The 18,322-nt window shown below is 43.6% G+C and overlaps 1 protein-coding gene across 4 annotated transcripts in view; it reads left to right on the plus strand.

Annotated features, from left to right (window-relative positions):
- EPG5 (ectopic P-granules 5 autophagy tethering factor) overlaps positions 1-18,322 on the plus strand; it is a 98,810-nt gene that overhangs the window by 38,597 nt on the left and 41,891 nt on the right. For all 4 annotated transcript variants that reach the window (XR_013995313.1, XR_013995314.1, XM_081079135.1 and 1 more), the window contains exons 17-25: positions 1,233-1,373; positions 4,779-4,923; positions 5,150-5,347; positions 5,790-5,900; positions 7,316-7,438; positions 8,360-8,526; positions 9,358-9,579; positions 11,354-11,477; positions 15,506-15,650. Coding sequence is in view for 2 of the 4 variants with exons in the window: in XM_081079135.1 (XP_080935261.1) it covers positions 1,233-1,373; positions 4,779-4,923; positions 5,150-5,347; positions 5,790-5,900; positions 7,316-7,438; positions 8,360-8,526; positions 9,358-9,579; positions 11,354-11,477; positions 15,506-15,650 (1,376 nt within the window). In the remaining 2 variants the exon portion in view is untranslated. The remainder of the gene's footprint in view (positions 1-1,232; positions 1,374-4,778; positions 4,924-5,149; positions 5,348-5,789; positions 5,901-7,315; positions 7,439-8,359; positions 8,527-9,357; positions 9,580-11,353; positions 11,478-15,505; positions 15,651-18,322) is intronic.

Here is an 18,322-nt window from a genome sequence, read left to right on the forward strand (position 1 = left end):
TCTTGCCGGCTGCTCGCTGCTCACGCTGGCTGCTGGCCACTCACTCTGGCCACCGGCCACTCATGGCAGCACACAGCAGCCCGCGGCAGCTCATGCCAACCTCCGGTTGCTCACAGCAATCCAGCTCCAGAGAGAGCTGTTGTTCACAATTTTAGCTGTAGAGGGTGCAGCTCACTGGCCCATGTGGGAATCGAACCGGTGACCTCGGCGTTAGGAGCATGGCTCATCAACCACTTGAGCTACCGAACCAGCCGTTTTTTACTTTTAATATTGTAAACATTTCCCTCATGTCATAATCTTTGCACTGTTATTTTTATTTTTTGAAATGATTTTTTCCACCTAGAATTATAGCAATATCACTGAATTATAGAATTTGGAAAATGGAGAAAAAGCCACTCGCTAATACAACTGCAACAAAAAGCATTTTGGTGTGACATCATCCCTGTGTATTTCCCACCCCCCATATAAATCTTTACTACTAGTTGTAGTCAGAAGTATAAAATTTTATGTTTTTTCCCCCAGTATTATTATAGCAGAAGTATTTTTCAATGTTGCCCTTGGCCATCATATGCATTATTTTAAAACCATGTAATAATATTCTCATTGAATGGATTTTCTCAAAATTTATGTAAGTCATTTCTGTCTCAGAGTTTGCAATTAATTATAAATAATTCCCAAAAAGTGCATATTTACATATTTTTTTCTGTAATGGAGATTATTTCCTGAGGATAGATTCTCTGGAGTAAAAAAAATAAGTAAACGTTTATGCCAGATTGGTTTCAGAAGACTTTTTGCCAGTTTGTACTGTCAGATTGAGCTCCCTTTTGGATCTTCTCTTTGCTGTAATACCTTGTGGGACTAGCAGACAGCGAGAACCCTTTGACTCTCAGAAGAAGCAGCATTAGAGGAACAAAATGGGGTGGTGACAAGCGCTCTGGACTAGAATTTTGCAAACCTGGGTTCTCATTTGGACTCCACACTAGGAAATTATATGAATTTGGGCATGATACTTCACCTTTATCATCTGTAAAATGAAAATAACAATGAACCATTAAGTTCCTTTGTACTTCCAGAGTTGTAATCTAATGTTTCTGCATGAAGGTTGGGTAAGCAAAAGTGTTTTGGAGACCTAGGATAATCCTGGTTGCATGTAGGCTGACAGCTCATTGGAAGAACATCATTTTATGAACTGGCTCCCTTGTATGCTGACTGCCTTTTTCTTTTTTGCATAGCATTGAGAAGTTCTGTGCAGAAGGCATCCCTCTGTTGGGAATTCTGGTCCAGTCGAGGCATTTGAGAACAGTGGTCCATGTCCTGGATAAGATTCTGCCTTTGTTCTACCCTTGCCAGTATTACCTTCTGAAGAACGAGCAGTAAGTAGAGAACAGCTCAGTGAGTACACATGACCATGTCTTCTGGTTTCTCAAGGAAAATAGGGAATGATATTTCAGTGTGTATTTTTTATGAGGCAGAAAATTTCCTGCGCAGTTGAGAATGCAGGTGGAGGAAAATGATTCTAGTAATGATTTCTAGTTTTATTATGATGAAGATAGTTCTTTTCCTCTTAAATTTAATTTTGGATTGCTTACAGCTTATTAGTATTTGAAGGCGCAGTTGTTTCCATGAAACTCGGGGAATAGTGCTTCTGACATCAAGCAGCAAATGACTTTGCCGTGTGATTGATAATGGCCTGCAGTGTGAAGATCTGCAAATATTACACACAGATAAGATACATAGAAAGGTGTTCATCACATGAGGCATTTTTAATCTTGGGAGAATAAGACTTTTGAAGTAATTACAGAATAATGAAGCAAAATATTGGCCACACTATGCTGTGGTATATAGGTTGCACTTGCATTAATTATGTGGTAAAAGCATATGGAATTTATGATAAAAGAAATAGCTGCTTGGGGAGGAAGAGAATTAAGGATGAGGGAGTATTAATCAAGGTGCTTAAATTGCACATGATGAAAACCTAGTGCACACTCGTTTCACCAGGGGAATATATTGGCTCCTGTGATTGGGGGAAAAAAAGGCTCAAGATATCATCAGGTCAGTCTAAAGTGGTGGTTCTCCACCGGGGTGCTTTTAACTGTCAGGAATATTTGGTGATGTCTGGAGGTGATTTTGGTTGTCACACCCTGGCAGGGTGAGAGGAAGGTGTTGGTTTAGGGGCTGGGGTTGGAGGAGGTCGCTACTGACATCTAGTGGGCAGAAGTCAGGGATAGTGCTAAACATCCTACCGTGCACAAGGGAGCCCCCACAGTAAAGAATTAGCCAGGCCAAAATGTCAGTATTGCCAAAGTTGACAGACCCTGGGTTAGTATTTCTCTTTCTCTCTGTTTATTCTCCCTCGAAGATTCCTTGGCCCTCTCTCTCTTTCAGGCCTTCCTGCAGGTGTACTTTTTTGAGGGAAGCAAAAGTCCATGGCTATCGAGAGAACCAGGCATCATCCTAGTTTCCCATGGGAAAGGCAAATGTTTTTCTTCATTATTGCTCCTTATAATGATGCCCAATTGGTCTGACTTAGTCATCTGCTCTCCCTGAGCCTATGACTGTCCTCTGGGAATGTCCAGCCCTGAGACGAGGGTGTATAAGGGTTCTGTATTGAGAGCCCTTCCTTCCCAGAGCTCTATGGTGTGGAGGAAGGACAGTTCCCTTTATGAGAGGATGTACGGTTAGCAGAAGGGAGAGAGAGGACGCTCTGTGGGCAGAAGCAACAGAGGGCCCGAGAACATGTCTTTCTGGGAGAGGTGCGTTTCTAATGGAGCTTGGAGGTGCATGTAGGCCGTGGGCCAGTGGAGAGGACAGGGCAAGGCAGGCTTTTTCAATATCGGTAGGGAGCTGAGAGGAGGTGGCCAGGCTGGGGAAGAGCATAAGTGAGGGCCTCGAGGTGAGGAGAACTATCTGTGCGGGGAGCAAGGGAGGCTGGGGCCTCGCCCGGGAGGTGAGCCCGACGTGGAGGGGCCCTGTGGTGGGGACAGGCAGTGTGTTCAAGGGCACGAGGGGACATGACAGTTTTCCCAGTGTGTGTCACTTCAAGGAGTGTCTCTCCAACTTGCCTGGTGATGAGAATCACCCGGGAGAGCTTGTTACCTGTTTCCCCGAAAATCAGACCTAGCCGGACCATCAGCTCTAATGCATCTTTTGGAGGAAAAATTAATATAAGACCCAGTCTTATTTTACTATAAGACTGGGTAATAATATATAGTATAATATAACATAACATAATACTGGCTCTTATATAATACAAGACGGGTCTTATGTTAATTTTTGCTACAAAAGACACATTAGACCTCATGGTAAGGCTAGGGCTTATTTTCGGAGAAACACGGTAAATATGGCCTCCCAGGCTCTTCACTGGACGAGTCTACTTTAGTAGGAATGGGATCGAGCCTAGTGCCCCCTGTATTTTTTTTAAATCAGCACTCTGGACACCAGGCAAGTCTGGGAACACTTGTGTTTTGGTTAGCACATGGTTTTCAGGTAGGAGTTTATGTCCCCACTCCATTACTCTACTCATGTGTGGACACAAATGAGTTCCTTAACTCTGCAGAACCTCATGTCTTCATTTGTGTAATGGGATAATATCATCTCCCATGCTGGATGTAAGGATTAAGTAATATACAGTACTGTGCCTGGCACAATTTTAATAAATTCTCTTTAGATTTTCATGACTTTTAAAAGATATTTTAAAATTAGATTGAATTGTCTATATCTTGTTCCTCTAATTACTAGATTTTGAGTAATGATGAGTCTTTCTAGGCGCTGTTTCAAATGCTTCCCCTCTGTACCTCCGCCACCTCCCTCTAACGCCTGCACTAGCTCTGTCCTCTGAACTCTTACAGCACTTTATGGGTACCTTTTCTGTAATCTTTTCCTTTATATTAGTGTGAGGTTTGGCCTATATTGTTTCTCCTGGGAAGTGGGAAGTGCCTTCACTCACCAGTAACCACCGCTTATTGATTCCCATTGTGTGCTGCCACCGTCTGTACAGTGGTGAGCAAAGCAGGCCTGGCGGGCATCGCCCTCAGACACCTAGGAAGTGATCACGTCCTCAGGAGGCAGTTACCAGCGTGAGGGACCATGAAGGAAAGCAGTGGGGTGCTGTGAGAGAGGTTAATGGTTAGATGTATTTTAGGTGGCAGGAGAGGATCAGGAAGTGTTCTCCGAGGAAGAGACATTGCAGAAGACATCAGAGGGATGAGTAGGAGTGTGCCAGGTTAGGTGTGGGGGAGTGTTTCAGGCAGGAAACCCACAGACGCAAGGCCCTGAGACAGGAGGGAGCCTGGTGTGCCCCGGGAACTGAGGGCACGGACATGACTTCATTCTGTGCTGTCCCCCTTGGTGCCTTGTAAGCCACCTCGTGAAGTTGGCACCCAAGAAAAGATGGCGGAATATTTTATAAACATCTCAGCTTTTGTGTGCATAAGTTAGGAGTGTAGAGGGGATGTTGGGACCCTTTGGGGGGGCAGCCTTTTCTCTGATGTCAGGACAGCTTTTTCTCCAGTGCTCTTTAACTTTCATGTGTGTGTGTGCCTTGGGGTCTGTTCACTATACTTCCCCAGGTAGACAGAATTCCTCAGAACCCACATGAAATTGGAAAGCTTCATTCTCCTGAAATTCCTGAAGATTTATCCGAATCCCTAAATAAAACAGAGCTTTGGTCTAAAAATGGGACCACATTAAATTTTTCTGTTTTCTCCTAAGTAATTAGTGGTTGGAAATTCTGTTGGCTTTGATTAGAAGATAAATGTGTTGTCCTGTGTGCTTGGCAGGTTTTTGTCCTACCTCCTCCTGTTCCTGCACTTGGACAGTGGCGTCCCTCAGGGTGTCACGCAGCAGGTCACCCACAAGGTGGCACAGCACCTGACTGGAGCCAGCCGTGGGGACAACGTGAAGCTTCTCAACAGCATGATCCAGGTCAGGGCCCTTGTAAGCCCCTAAATACACTCTTGCCCACCTTTCCAGTCAAACACCCCTAGTGCCAGCACATTGGTGTGTTGGTCATTTCAGAGCGCTTGGCACCATGCGTTTGGCTAAGAAAATCCCCAGATTTGGCTTTTGTCGTGCAGTAGGTATAATTTTGTTAGTGTTTTCAAAATGGGAGGCTGTTACTTTTCCCCTCACCTGAACCCTTTCTCCACAGGCCCATGTGTCTGTAAGCACGCAGCCCAATGAAGTGGGCCCCGTTGCCGTACTGGAGTTCTGGGTTCAGGCTCTAATAAGCCAACATCTTTGGTACCGAGAAGAGCCCATCCTCTTCCTCATGGATCACTTGTGTAAGACAGCTTTTCAACTGATGCAGGAAGACTGTGTGCAGAAATTACTCTACCAGCAACATAAGGTAAGCCTGGTAGAGAGGTTATCTTCCAGTCAGTGGCTAGATAGTAGCCTTCTAAAAAGTTCCCCCAAAAGCACAGTTCTCAGTACTTCTCTGCGGTCACCGAGTACACTTAAAAAAAAAACCCAAACAAAACACTATGCCTTAACGGTGTCTTATTGTATTTCAGTAACCATAGTCTGCTAGTGCAGAACCCCATAAAGCCAAAGGAGATGATACCCCCCTCCCCACACACACACACTCACCCAGGAGGAGCTGCTCGTTACATTTCTCTGTAATACACTGCTGGGGAACGTCACTGCTGGTGGACTAATTATTGAAATCCGTGTCTTAACCAGAATCTTTTCGTGTGTGGTAAGATAATTGCTGATATTCTTGAAAAGGTCACTGCTAAGCTTTTGTTTAAAGCCTGCTCTCTTTGCTCCACACCCTCTCCCCCGTGTAGAACGCTTTGGGTTACCACTGTGACCGGGGTCTGCTCTCTTCCTTGGCGAGCTGGATCGTGGCAGGCAACGTCACTCCTTCCTTCGTGGAGGGCTCAGCCACTCCCACTCAGGTAGGAAACCCTCTCAGGACCCTTTGTTACCTTGCCGTCACTCTTTCTAGTACATTATTAATGGCCTAAAACAACTAGCATTTAGGTAGCTCTCACTACGGAGCAGAATGCTGTTTCATTTCACCCTCACAGCAGCCCTCTGCTGCGGTTGCGCTGTTGCTATTCCTGTTTTGCAGAGAGGCTAACTGAGGTTTACTGGAGTGAGTGGCTGGCTCAGGATCAGACATCTCGTGGTCAGACCCAGGCTGCTGGACTGCACGGCCTGCCCAGCCCCATGGCAGAGTGGTTAGGAAGGGGACGCTGAAGCCAGAGTCCCCTCAGTTCTGCCATTTGCTGGCGCTGTGCCTTGGGCAGCCTGCTTCCCAGTTGGTCCTCAGTTTCCTCTTCTGTCAGAGGGAATAACAACGGCACTGCTATATAAAGCATCAGAACAGCGCTTAGGACAGAATCGGGGCTCCCTAGGCTGTTATTGTTTCCATCCTGATCATCAGCAGCGTTATTTTCATCACTGTTTCCACCTCTCAGACTTGGTGTTGAATTACGTCCCTGTTTCATCACTTAAACCAATAGAAGCAGCCTTCCTACTTGTATCACGGGCTTACCCCCTGCTTTGACCTCTTGTGATCCAGCTGAAGCCAACTCCTTGCTGTCACGACACACATCTTTGGCGTGCCTTCACCTCCAGTTTCTATGTGGAGCCTTCTTGGATACACCTGCCTTCTCTGGTCCTGCCCTCTGTCCTCTGGCTTCCCACAGCACTTTACCCGATTCAGTAGTCACTAGTTCTGACTCCACATTTTGGTTACTTATGTACAGAGGGTGCAAAAAAAGTATACACATTTTAAGAAAGGAAAAAACTATTAAAATTGTAATACTCAATATATACTGATAACAAAAGATGAATACAAGTCATGTTTGATGTCTGCAATTACAAGAGGTGCTCAAAGTGGTTACCATCAGTGTCCAGACACTTCTGATCACAGCGAACTACTGCTTGAGCAACGGTGACCAAAGTGTCCACTTGTAGACATTGTTTTTGGCACCCCCCGTGTTAGTCTTGTCTCTTCTAATAGATGGAAAACTTCTTAAGGGCACAGGTCGTGTCTGGCCCTCGTTTCTGGCCCTGAAGCATGCAGAAACTACCCACTAAATATTGTTACATGAACAAGCATCGTCTTTTACTAAAGTAGCCTTTCCAAAGGAATTTAACATTTTTCAGTGATCTATTTATCTTAATTTATAACTCTGATAAGAATATAGACAGGTATGAAAACTATGTGTTAATTTTTGAAACTGTAAATATTTGTCGACTGAGAGCTGTGATAGGAGAGATGTCAGTTTGTGGAATATCAGGATGTATTTTGTCTGTGTGAGCAAACGCTCACTCTCCTCACCTTTACTTGGTGTCCTTTTAGGTCTGGTTTGCATGGACAGTCCTGAACATGGAATCTATCTTTGAAGAAGACTCTCAGCTCCGAAGAGTTGTTGAAGGGGAATTGGTTATAAACTCTGCTTTCACCCCTGACCAAGCTCTGAAGGTGCAAATAGCAGTTCTGCGTTTGAGTGGGAGAAAGTGGTTTATGCTTTGATGCTGAAAGGTTCACCTGTAGCTTTTGAGCTCCTGTGTTTTGTTTTGTTGAGAATGTTTGGAAAGCACAGTAACAAAACCAACGATGAGAATAGTGTCATTGAAGTGTATGCTCCCTTCCCAAGGTTCATTTAACACCTCATTACTGAAGGCTGTGTTCATTGCATGTGTGACGGGGATTGCTGTTGTTTTAAAGCAGTTTCCAGTGTGTCCCACGTGCATCAGAACTCCCTGGAGAGCTGCTTAAAAATCAGATTCTTGGACCCTGACTTCTGAGATTCTGAGTTTCTTCTGAGTCTGGCGTGGCACCAGGAATTTATTTTTAAAAACTTTCTAACTGATCCTTAGGCTCACTTAAGTGTGAGAAAGACTGGAATAAGGCTTTAGAATTAAAGAGCTTCTCTTTTAAGACCCCATAGTATAGGCTTTGCTTTGGGTTTCAGAGCTTGTCAAGGGATTTATAATTCTTAAAATTCCTTTTAAAATCTAAAATTTTCAAAAGAGTGATAAAATTTGACAGTAATCTTTGCTTTTGGCTTTCATATCATTCTACTTTCTTGCATTGTAGTGTTTTACATGCAAAGGCATGGAAATGAGATTAGACTAGGTGACATTTAAGGTCCATTCCACTTCTGGGGTCTGTGAAATGTTTTGACAGAAGAAAAGCTACCCCATATGTCTTGTTGCCAAGGAGGTTAAAGTGGTAGCTGGTGGGTTGAAGAAGTAAGTTTTACTGGACTTTTTTTTTCTTACTAAATTGAAGAATGCTTGGCATTTTATTTGGATCATTCCGAAAGAGCAAACTGTTTGCAACTGTGTTCATTTACTGGTTGCTTAAAGCGCCCCCCCCCCCCCGCCCTGCCTTTTGTAGAAAGCCCAGGCCCAGCTGAAGCTCCCCATCGTCCCATCTCTCCAGAGGCTGCTGATTTATCGTTGGGCCCACCAGGCTCTCGTCACACCTTCTGATCACCCTCTTCTGCCGCTCATTTGGCAGAAGTTCTTCCTCCTGTATCTTCATCGGCCTGGACCACAATATGGGTATGGTACCCGGTGTTGTAAGTTTCTGAATCCACTCCCACCTTCTCACTGCTCTGCTGCTCCATGTGTTGGCACTGTGATGGGTGTCAGAATCCTCCAGCTGGGAGTCTCCCTCCCTCCTTGTTTCATGTTTCTTAGACTAGAGCCCTTTTGAGTTCAGGGTATCTTGTGGCGACTCTCTTTTACCATTTGCTACATGCAGCATCGTGAACAAAACACCCTGGAACCCAGCAAGGCTTAGCATAGTACCTCTGGAGATGTAAAGGGAGAGAAACTGCCCCAGACAGGCTGCTTGTGTGACCATCATGGGGCTCGTTCAAGGGGACTTGTGATGGATCGAGCAGGAGTGGGCTAAGGCCATGCTGTGTATGGCAGCCCTTGGGCTGTGCCAGGTGGAGTCCAACATATTCCTTGGGTCTGAAGGGCCTCTGGCCAGCTGGAACTGTCCATTGTTACTGACTATTGAGCTCTAGCTCCAGCTCAATTCCTAGCTCACCCTTACTCTCTTGAAACATGGATGTCAATTTGTTAATTCTTTGTCACTTCTGTTTTCTACCAGATGCAAGTTGTTCAAGAGCAGAGACTCTGTATTCTGTACCTCTAAATGGTGATAATATCTTGAATTTTCATAGCATTTCATTTTTTTAAGAACGACTTTCATGTATGCCATCTTGTTGGAGCCTCATGGTAACCACTGAGACAGAAATAATATGAATTCATTTCATGGGGTATATGCACAACTACAGTAAAGTGACTTCATTGCGGTTTTGTGTCATATAGGAAGACTGTCTTGTGTTGATCTTCTTGTAATCTGTGCTTGTATTTTTTAAGGTTACCTATAGATGGTTGTATTGGAAGAAGGTTTTTCCATAGCCCTGCTCATATCCATTTGTTGAAAGAAATGAAGAGACGCCTGACTGAGGTGGCTGACTTCCATCACGCTGCCAGCAAGGCCCTCCGTGTGCCAGCAGAGGGCAGCGCAGGGCCACCAGTGAGCCCGGCTGGCACCGCTGGGTACCTGACTTCCCCAGAGCTGCATGCGGAGCTTGTGAGGTGACACGTGGTTGTTTATTCATTTACATTGTTGTTTGCAGCACAGGTACTGTGCTGGAGCAGTTATTTGTGTTATAAACTGCTTAACTGTTATTTTTTTTTGTTAGATTGAATATGACAGCAGTTTTGACTATAGGTTTACATCTTGTAACGTTTCTCTTTTATGTTCCTCGTGAGAAATGAATCAGCAATATGGATATACCTCTGTTGAGTACCTGGAGTCTGAGTGAAAGATTTTACACCAGAGGGCTGATGTCCTCTTTCACGTAAAAACAGAAACAAACGCAAATAATCGGTTAGAGCATGTAAACAACGAGTAAAGCCTTGCAGGATAGTTCTCTACAAGAAACAAATGAGCAAGGCAGGGTTCCTAAAGTGGGGGTTCATAGAGCTTGTAGGGGATTCTAGGATCCACCTGGATTAGGGTAGGATCTAGGAGTCTCCCAAAACTGCTTCTAAAATCAGGCACAATACTGGGATCCCCAGAAGATTGAGAACTCTAAGTTTGGGTCCTTTCACACTAGTCCTTCAACTTTGATTTATAAGCTTGCTATAAACCAGATATTAGTCTTATAAATAAGACTTAATAAAACTGGCTCTTCATAATTAGCCCTGAATGCAAAATGTCTTGGTGAGGACACCCAGTGTTTTAAGCCTGCACGGAGGCTTTGGGCCTGACCTCCAAGCCCTTAGGTTCTGTCTCAGCCTCCAGCATGATTTTCCCCCTTGTCTTGCTTGCTTGAAGGAAAACTTATTTTTAACCAGGCTTAACCAGGGGGAAGGCTTTGTCTTTGAACCTTTAGCTCAGCCAAGAAAATCTTTGCTATTCCCTTCTGCCTCTCTTAAATCCCCCTCCCTCTGGGTGTGTTGGTAAAGCGGCCACCTAATTGAATCAGAAGCTCGAAGAGAGATCAGTTACAGCCTCTTCCCTTTAAGAGCCGCAGAACCCTCTCCCTGTCTCTCTTCTTGCACCAACTACCCCGGAGGTGAAGGAGGTAATTTTCCACTTTATTGAGCAAAGCCAAGTCATGCCACCTCCACCCAAGTCATTCGTGTGGCTGTAGCCTACTCCAGCACCTGGTGCTGCAAACAGCTGCTTAAAATAAAAGTGATCTTAGCCAAATGGACTGTGTTTCTTGTAAAAACAAAACAAAATAAGAACAAAGGAAACATAAAAACTTTTTAAGTTTTTACTGGAAAATTGAGTTTTTTGTTTTTTTTTTTAAACCTGGTTTGGTTCTGTTCCTTAACAAAAATAGGGTGCCCACATTCATGACCTTTTGAAGGAGGAGATCATCATTGAGCCTAAAGCTGGCAGGTTCTTCCAGGGCATAAGTTGAAAATGACTTTTAATGTTTTCTCTGAAAGATATAAAATATATTTATTTGAATGTTATTTAAACTTTTCAAAGCACTAAGGCTCACTGTGACTGGATTGCTCAGGAAAGAATGGCTCCAAATTCTTTCCCTGGGTCTGTGTTAAAATCACCTTCTTTAGTTTTTTTTTTTTTCCTGTTTACTGTACTTAAGCCTGCTTTAATAGTAAGTTCTCAGAGCCCTTTTTTTCACACCTTTTGTTTTAGCAATCATTGCATCATAGTTTAATCACTGGCCCATGAGCTTCTCCGGAGGGTGGTGGTGGTTGGAAACTATTTCTGTATTATGTGCTTTCTTTACTTTCATGTAGTGGTGCCAGTGTTCCTAGAGATTAAGAAACTTCAGTTGCCTGCACATCTGTTTATGTTTTATACAATTCTGTTTTTTTTTTCTTTTAGGCTCTTCAATGTATATATATTATGGCTAGAAGATGAGACTTTTCAAAAAGGAGATACCTATATCCCTTCTCTACCAAAGCATTATGACATTCACAGGCTAGCCAAAGTGATGCAGAATCAGCAGGTGACACTATGGCAATGTCTCTTGTAGTATATCTGACTGTAATTTGAATTGGTCACTTCCATAATCTAATGGGAAAAACCACTTGTCAGTATGGAAATGGGCTCCCTTGAGTGGCCATTGTTTCTGGATTTTGTCAGTATATAAGTGAATAAAGAGAAATATTCCCTTTTGAATCTCCAGGCCCACTATGGTCTCACCTGAAGGCTTGGAACTCAGCTCTAAGACTTTGTACAACCTCGTAAACATAACCTTCCTCAGACTTTTTGTATTCTTTCTTATTTTAAATTGTTAGAAGCTGAACACTTTTAAGTAGTTATCTCTACTCCCATAAAAAGTATGGTGTAAGAATTTATTAGCGTCCCTACGTTCTATAGGCTTTTAACCTTCCCTACGTTATATAGTTAATGAAGTAGATCAGAAGCCCAACTTTGGCTTTGGAGATGACCTACGAAACTGTGATGTGGATCTCACAGTTTTGGTTACTCTTCTGGAGATCCTCAATTCTAACCTTCACACAGTCTAAGCTGGCAACCAAAGATGTCTGTAGTCTGTTTTTAGGCCAGAACTTCCAAGTTTTCTGTAAGCGTGTGTGTGCGCGCACACGACTCTGCCTCTCTCTCCTATTCCAATTCCTTTTTTCTAGGGACTGAATTCTACTGGGCATTGACCCCAACGTGGGTAGGATTCAGGAACTTCTAACACTTGAAGTTTAATTTGGATCTTTTTTATTTTTTTAAAGAGGGCACAGCTCAAAGTGGCCCACGTGGGGGATCAAACCGACAACCTTGGTGTTAGTAGCTAACCAACTGAACTAACTGGACACCCAATTTGGATCTTTAAACCTACCTGTTTTCACATTAGATGTAGTATATCGTCTCGAATAGGTGTCTTTGATTTTCTTCTATTTTTTTAAAAGATTTTATTGGGGAAAGGGAACAAGACTTTATTGGGGAACAGTGTGTACTTCCAGGACTTTTCCAAGTCAAGTTGTTGTCCTTTCAATCTTAGTTGTGGGGGGCGCAGCTCAGCTATAGGTCCAGTTGCCATTCTTAGTTGCAGAGGGCACAGCCCATGGTCCCTTGCGGGACTCGAGGAGTTGAACTGGCAACCTTGTGGTTGAGAGCCCATTGGCCCATGTGGGAATCGAATTTGCAGCCTTCGGCGTTAGGAGCATGGAGCTCCAACCGCCTAAGCCACTGAGCCGACCCGATTTTCTTCTATTTTCTTCCTGTCTTTCCTTTCTCTGTTCTTTCTTTCTTCTTTCCTTTTCTTCCTTCCATAAGTATTTATTAAATGCCTTTAAGGTGTTAGGTATTGTATGCCAAAGATACAAAAAGAAGCCTGACAAGGCCTCTGCCTTCAAGAAGCTTACTCTCAAATGGGGGAGCTAAACAATGATGAATCTGGTGATAGACTGTGAGCGTAGAATGCACAGGGTAGCTGTGGAAATGTAAAGGAACAACCCTTGATTCACATTGGGTCTGGAGTGGCAACCTTTGAGCTAAGCCCTGAAGGACAAATGGGCAGGCGTTGGTCAGGTTGAAAGGAAAGGCGTGGTGATGGAGAATAGCAGAGCGGACGTTACCAGCAGGAAGACCAGCGTGTACAAAGACATGGCAGGTGAGAGGGGATGGCATATTCAGAAAGGTGCAGGTGGGAACATAGCTGCCGAAGAGGGCCAGTGAAACCAGAGAGGGGACCAAGGGTCAGATCTCTAAGGGCCATATATACCTTTCTGAAACATTTGGATTTTGCTCTGAAGTCTTTGGAGAGCTGTTCAAATAGCAGATGTGGTTAAATAAATGGATGAATTAAAAATATATTGAGGAAGAATCAAGATCAATAGGATTTTTAGATATGCAGTAGGATTGATACAGTCGGAGGACTGATTAGATACACAGGGACTCCCAAATTTCCAGCTTGGGCAGCTGGAGATTCTGTTTACAAAAATAGGAAATACTGGAAGTGCCAAGGGGCTTCAAAGAGAACCCTCTGTCAAAGAGTTGGTGGGGAGGGGCTATACAGGTCTAGAATTCAGGAATGAGGCAGTGTAGGAAATGCGGGTTTGGGAAACAGAATATTTAGATGAAGAAGGTGGAAACCTGAGGAATGACAACATTTAAGGTATAGAGAAGTAGGCTGTGTGTGTAGGGATAGAGAAATAAGAAAAATAAAGAAGTGATCATGGTGTCCTGAGATCCTTTGACTGCTGTTCCATTCTCATCTCTTCTTTATGCTTCACACACCAAGGCCTTATCCAAGGTTTTTCATGGAGTAGGTACTTTGCGAGTTTTTAAAGAAATTAATCATAGCTTTCTTGGTTCTGTGCTCTTTATCTCGGCTACCCAGCATCTACAGAATTAATTGCTTTTTCTTTTAAGTCTTTGCTTGCCATTTGATTTTATAGCTCCTATTTTAGATCTGTAATTCAGTCTCAGAGTTGTCCTTTACGGTTTCTGAGACATTTCTCCTTACCCATCGTTAATCTCAGTATTCTTCTCTAATTGTTAGCCTCTGTCAACACACTGAGGAGGGTCTGGTATAGCATCTTGATCAGTTTGGTGCATCTGGGATGCAGGCCTGTGATCAGGATGAATTTGGAGTTCCTCCTGAGTCTGGAATGCTTTATGCCATGGTTAGTTTGGAAATGATTTAGGACTTCATGGCAGTGTACTAATTGATTTTTAGATTTAGAAGAATTCTTTAGCACACTTAAAATCAGAAAAAAGGAAAACCATAGTCTACATTGGATCATCTATTACTGTTTGAAGTAGTTTGTAGTGTTTATTGATGGTTGACTTTTTTTTTTTTAGACATTTATCATTTATATCCCTCACTGTGATAACCCTCCTCCCCCCATCCACTACCCCTCTGACATCGCACACAGCCATTACATTTTTACTGTCTCTATTCCTAATGCTGTACTCCACTTCTTGTAAATATAAATATATAAAATTATAGTTGACATTCATTATTATTCAGTTTCAGCTTCAGGTGTACAGTGCAGACTTTTTTTTTCTCATTAAAGTCAGTCCACCATTCTAATATGTAATGATCACCAAAGTGAAATACATAGTCAGAATATGTAGAAGAGTTCACTGGAGTGTGGGAAAAGAATACTAGTTCTGTTTTTTCTCACTTTATTTACTTATTTCAGCTTTTACCATGAAAAATTCAATCATATAGAAAATAGAATAATATAATGGACATGCTGTTCTCCTCCTCCCCTCATATACCATGTGTCTAGTTTCATGTATAGTCCATCCACGCTTTCCACCATATTATCTTGGAGCTAATCCTAGAGAGCATTTGATATATAATGATTTTAAAAGATGATGATTAAAAAAAATAACATAATCCAGCAGCATTTACATCTGAAAAACATGAACAATAGTTTCTTAATATCCAATAGCTATTCAGTATTCAAATTTCCAATTCTTATAAATGTCATGAAAGTTTTGTTTTTACTTAATTACAATTTGAGTCAGGATCCACATTTTGTGATTGGTTGATAGCTCTTATAAATGTATTTAATCTATAGGTCTTCCCCTTATCCTTTTTTCCCTTGCAGTTTATTTTTTGAAGAAACTAATAGTTTGTTTGTAGTTTCTCCACAGTCTTGATTTTGCTGACTGTCTTTGTGGCGTAATTTAATATGTTTTTCTGTGCCCTGTGTTTTCTTTAAATTGTTTTTGGGATCTAAGGCTTGATGTAATTGAGATTCAATTATTCATTACATTTATTTTTTTATCTCTTTAAAATTTCTGCTACTTTCCTGTCTTACAAGTTTTTTAGCTTAGTAGTAAATATACATTTAGTGGGGCTGTTAAAATTATTTTTTCTGATCATGGCACATATGAGACTTGGGCTAAGAGTATCCGTTTTGAATGTGATTCATTCTAATGCTGGAAACTTGAAGTGGACTACCTCATGTTGAAACTTACTCCTTCACTTTATAGTTAAATATGTAGTTTTATATGCAAATATATGATTCATCTCTGAAAGTTAATCCTGTGGTTCTATTGTAGGATCTGTGGATGGAGTATTTGAACATGGAGCGCATACATTACGAGTGTCAGGAATCCATTGGTCTGTGGCTGCAGGCCAAGCTTGAGTCCCATTCCACACCCTATAGTTTGTCAGTGCAGCTGGACTTTACTGATCCTTTTTTGGGTGAGTCACATGAGCGTCGGCCCCTTTGAATGAATGAATGAATGAATGAATCAGAGCCTTTGAGGGTGAAGGTGTGCATAGTGTGTTCCTTCAGTGAGAGGTGCTTTTTTAGGAAATCATCAGTTAACTTATCTGCCACTTAGGGTTAGGCTAGGTTATGAGTGAGAGAAAACTCCACAGTAGTAATGGTTTAAATAAAATATTTCTATTTTGTCATATAAAAGCAGTCTGGAGGCAGGCATTTCATAGCAGTAGCTACATGACCTGAAAGCCTTCGAGGACCCTGATCCTATCTTGCTGCCCCACTGTTCTCACTCGTGACATTCACTTATGGCCCAAGGTGGCTGCTTAAGCTTACGTTGTCATATTCACATTTCACTCAGCAGGAAGGGGAACCTCCCTCTCCTGGACTCTTAGAAGAAGCTACTCACACACTTTCCAGTTACATCTCATTTGCCCAAACTGAGTCAGATGGTTCTACCTTGCTGAAAAGGAGACGAGAAAGTGACTGATTATGTTTGTGTTTCATGTTCTCTGTGCTGCTTAAAAAAGACATTTCAGTTAACTTACAATGTGTAAAGTGCAACTTTAATTATTTTGGATTTGCAGTTTTAAAATTCAGAAGTCTTTTTCTTTTATAAACTCTTTTCCCCTGTTTCTGGAACTCTTACTATACAAATGGATCATATTTCCAATGTTTCTAAGTTGGTTGTTTCTCACAGGGCTTTTTTCTAGAGAAAGAATTTTATGAATTATCAGTTAGTTTTCTGTGCCAGGCCACAAAAACTTGTTTAACCTAGAAAGTTGGAGACATATTTTACAACAAAAAATAACAGAAAACAATATTTGGGGTCACTTACTAGTTTAAATTACGAAATATATTTTTAAAATGTAAGACACATAATAAAATTGTAAATATAATCTTCAAACATGTAGAGTAATAGAGCACGGAAGTGATTCACAGAAAGGCAAGTGTCATGTGGGAGACCCTGCCCGCTGCTCCATTTGTCGTGCGGGGCAGCCTGCAGGGCCTCTAGTCCCGCTAGAAGTGCTAGCTTTTTGTCCTGTATTCTTATGTGAGTGCTTCAAAGAGAACCCTCTGTCAAAGAGTTGGTAGGGAGGGGCTATACAGGTCTAGAATTCAGGAATGAGGCAGTGTAGGAAATGCGGGTTTGGGAAACAGAATATTTAGATGAAGAAGGTGGAAACCTGAGGAATGACAACATTTAAGGTATAGAGAAGTAGGCTGTGTGTGTAGGGATAGATATCCATCCCAGATGGAAGGGATTTGCCATTGTTGGTTCCTAAGACTACTGTTTCTTTGCGTCCGTAGGTGCCTGTAGGCTAATATGACACAGGGACCCTCGCAGAAGATGCTTGTCACGTAAATTGTAAGGCGAGACCCTGTAAGGGTGGAATATGTGGACAGAGTTCCAGAGAGCAGTTTCCAGGCTCTGGGCCTCATGTGGAGGGGTGCTGGCTCGGGTAGAAGATGGCCGTCAGCTGTGGCTGGTTGGCCGTCAGCTGTAGCCGGTTAGCCATTAGCCACTGATACAACTGCCGTGACTGCTCAGGTTGGTGAGCTGAGAGTCGAGTCAGTGAGTCGGTGGGTTGGCAGGCAGACAAGCGGACAGCAGGTTGCAGGTCGTGTGACTCCAGCCTCCAGCGAGACTATGGTGGTATGACTCCCTTACCTATGGCTCCGTGGGTGTTCCTTTTTGGAATTTAAGGGGTGTAGGTTGTGAACTCAGTCGCAGCTGGGTTGCCGGCAGCAATGCCCCCGGGGCCCAAAGGTTGCTCATGTTTTACCCTTTGCTTCAAGATTGGTGGGGCTTGGGGGTTGGGAGCTACATCGTCTCCACTCGCTTCCTCCGCCTCTGCCTCAGAGTCTCCACTGTGGGGCCCCTCTTCTAACAGGCGGACCCGAGCTTCCAGCGCTGCCAACCAGGACACGTGGTCCGGCACCTGGGCCATTTCATTAAGCGCATTTTCCGTGTTGAGACTCAAGGCGCTGAGGAACATCCAGCCCATGTGGCCGGCTATAGCCTTCTCCTCCTCTGGCAACCTCTCAGCCAGAGCCTGCAGGGCTCTCTCCATGCTGGCTGGAGAGCCGTCTATGTCCTCCCACCTCTCCTTGGGGGTCCAACTCCTGAGAACAGTGGCCACCGGACACCACACACTGTGTGGAGGCCACACATCCTCCTGCCCGGAGTCAGACTCCATTCCTACCTGGCCGGAATCTTGCTCGCCGTGCCAGGGGTCTGAGTGGGTGGAGGCCTCGGTGTAAGATGTCCACAACCCTCGGAGCCTATAGTACCAGCCCACCAAAAAGCCGGTAATGCCCTCTATGGCCAACGGGGCGGCATGCCATCCGGAGGCTCGAGAGGACCACCAATTCACCTAGGGGTCATGTATCTCCCAGGTAGACTGCTCTCCCTATCTCTGGCACGGCTCCTCATGGACTTCCCGAGACTGCGTTTTCACACGCACAAACTGCTCCACCATCCCTTGGAGAGGTTTGGCTGGCGCCATACCCTGCTTGCTGTGCCATTTGTTGTGCTGGTGACCTTGCTCGCTGCGCCATTTGTCGTGCGGGATACCCTGCTTGCTCTGCCATTTGTCGTGTGGGGCAGCCTGCGGGGTCTCTGGTCTCGCTCCCCACATAAGAACGC

The sequence above is a fragment of the Rhinolophus hipposideros genome (genome assembly GCF_964194185.1).
Source record: "Rhinolophus hipposideros genome assembly, chromosome: 17".
Classification (NCBI taxonomy): Eukaryota; Metazoa; Chordata; class Mammalia; order Chiroptera; family Rhinolophidae; genus Rhinolophus; species Rhinolophus hipposideros.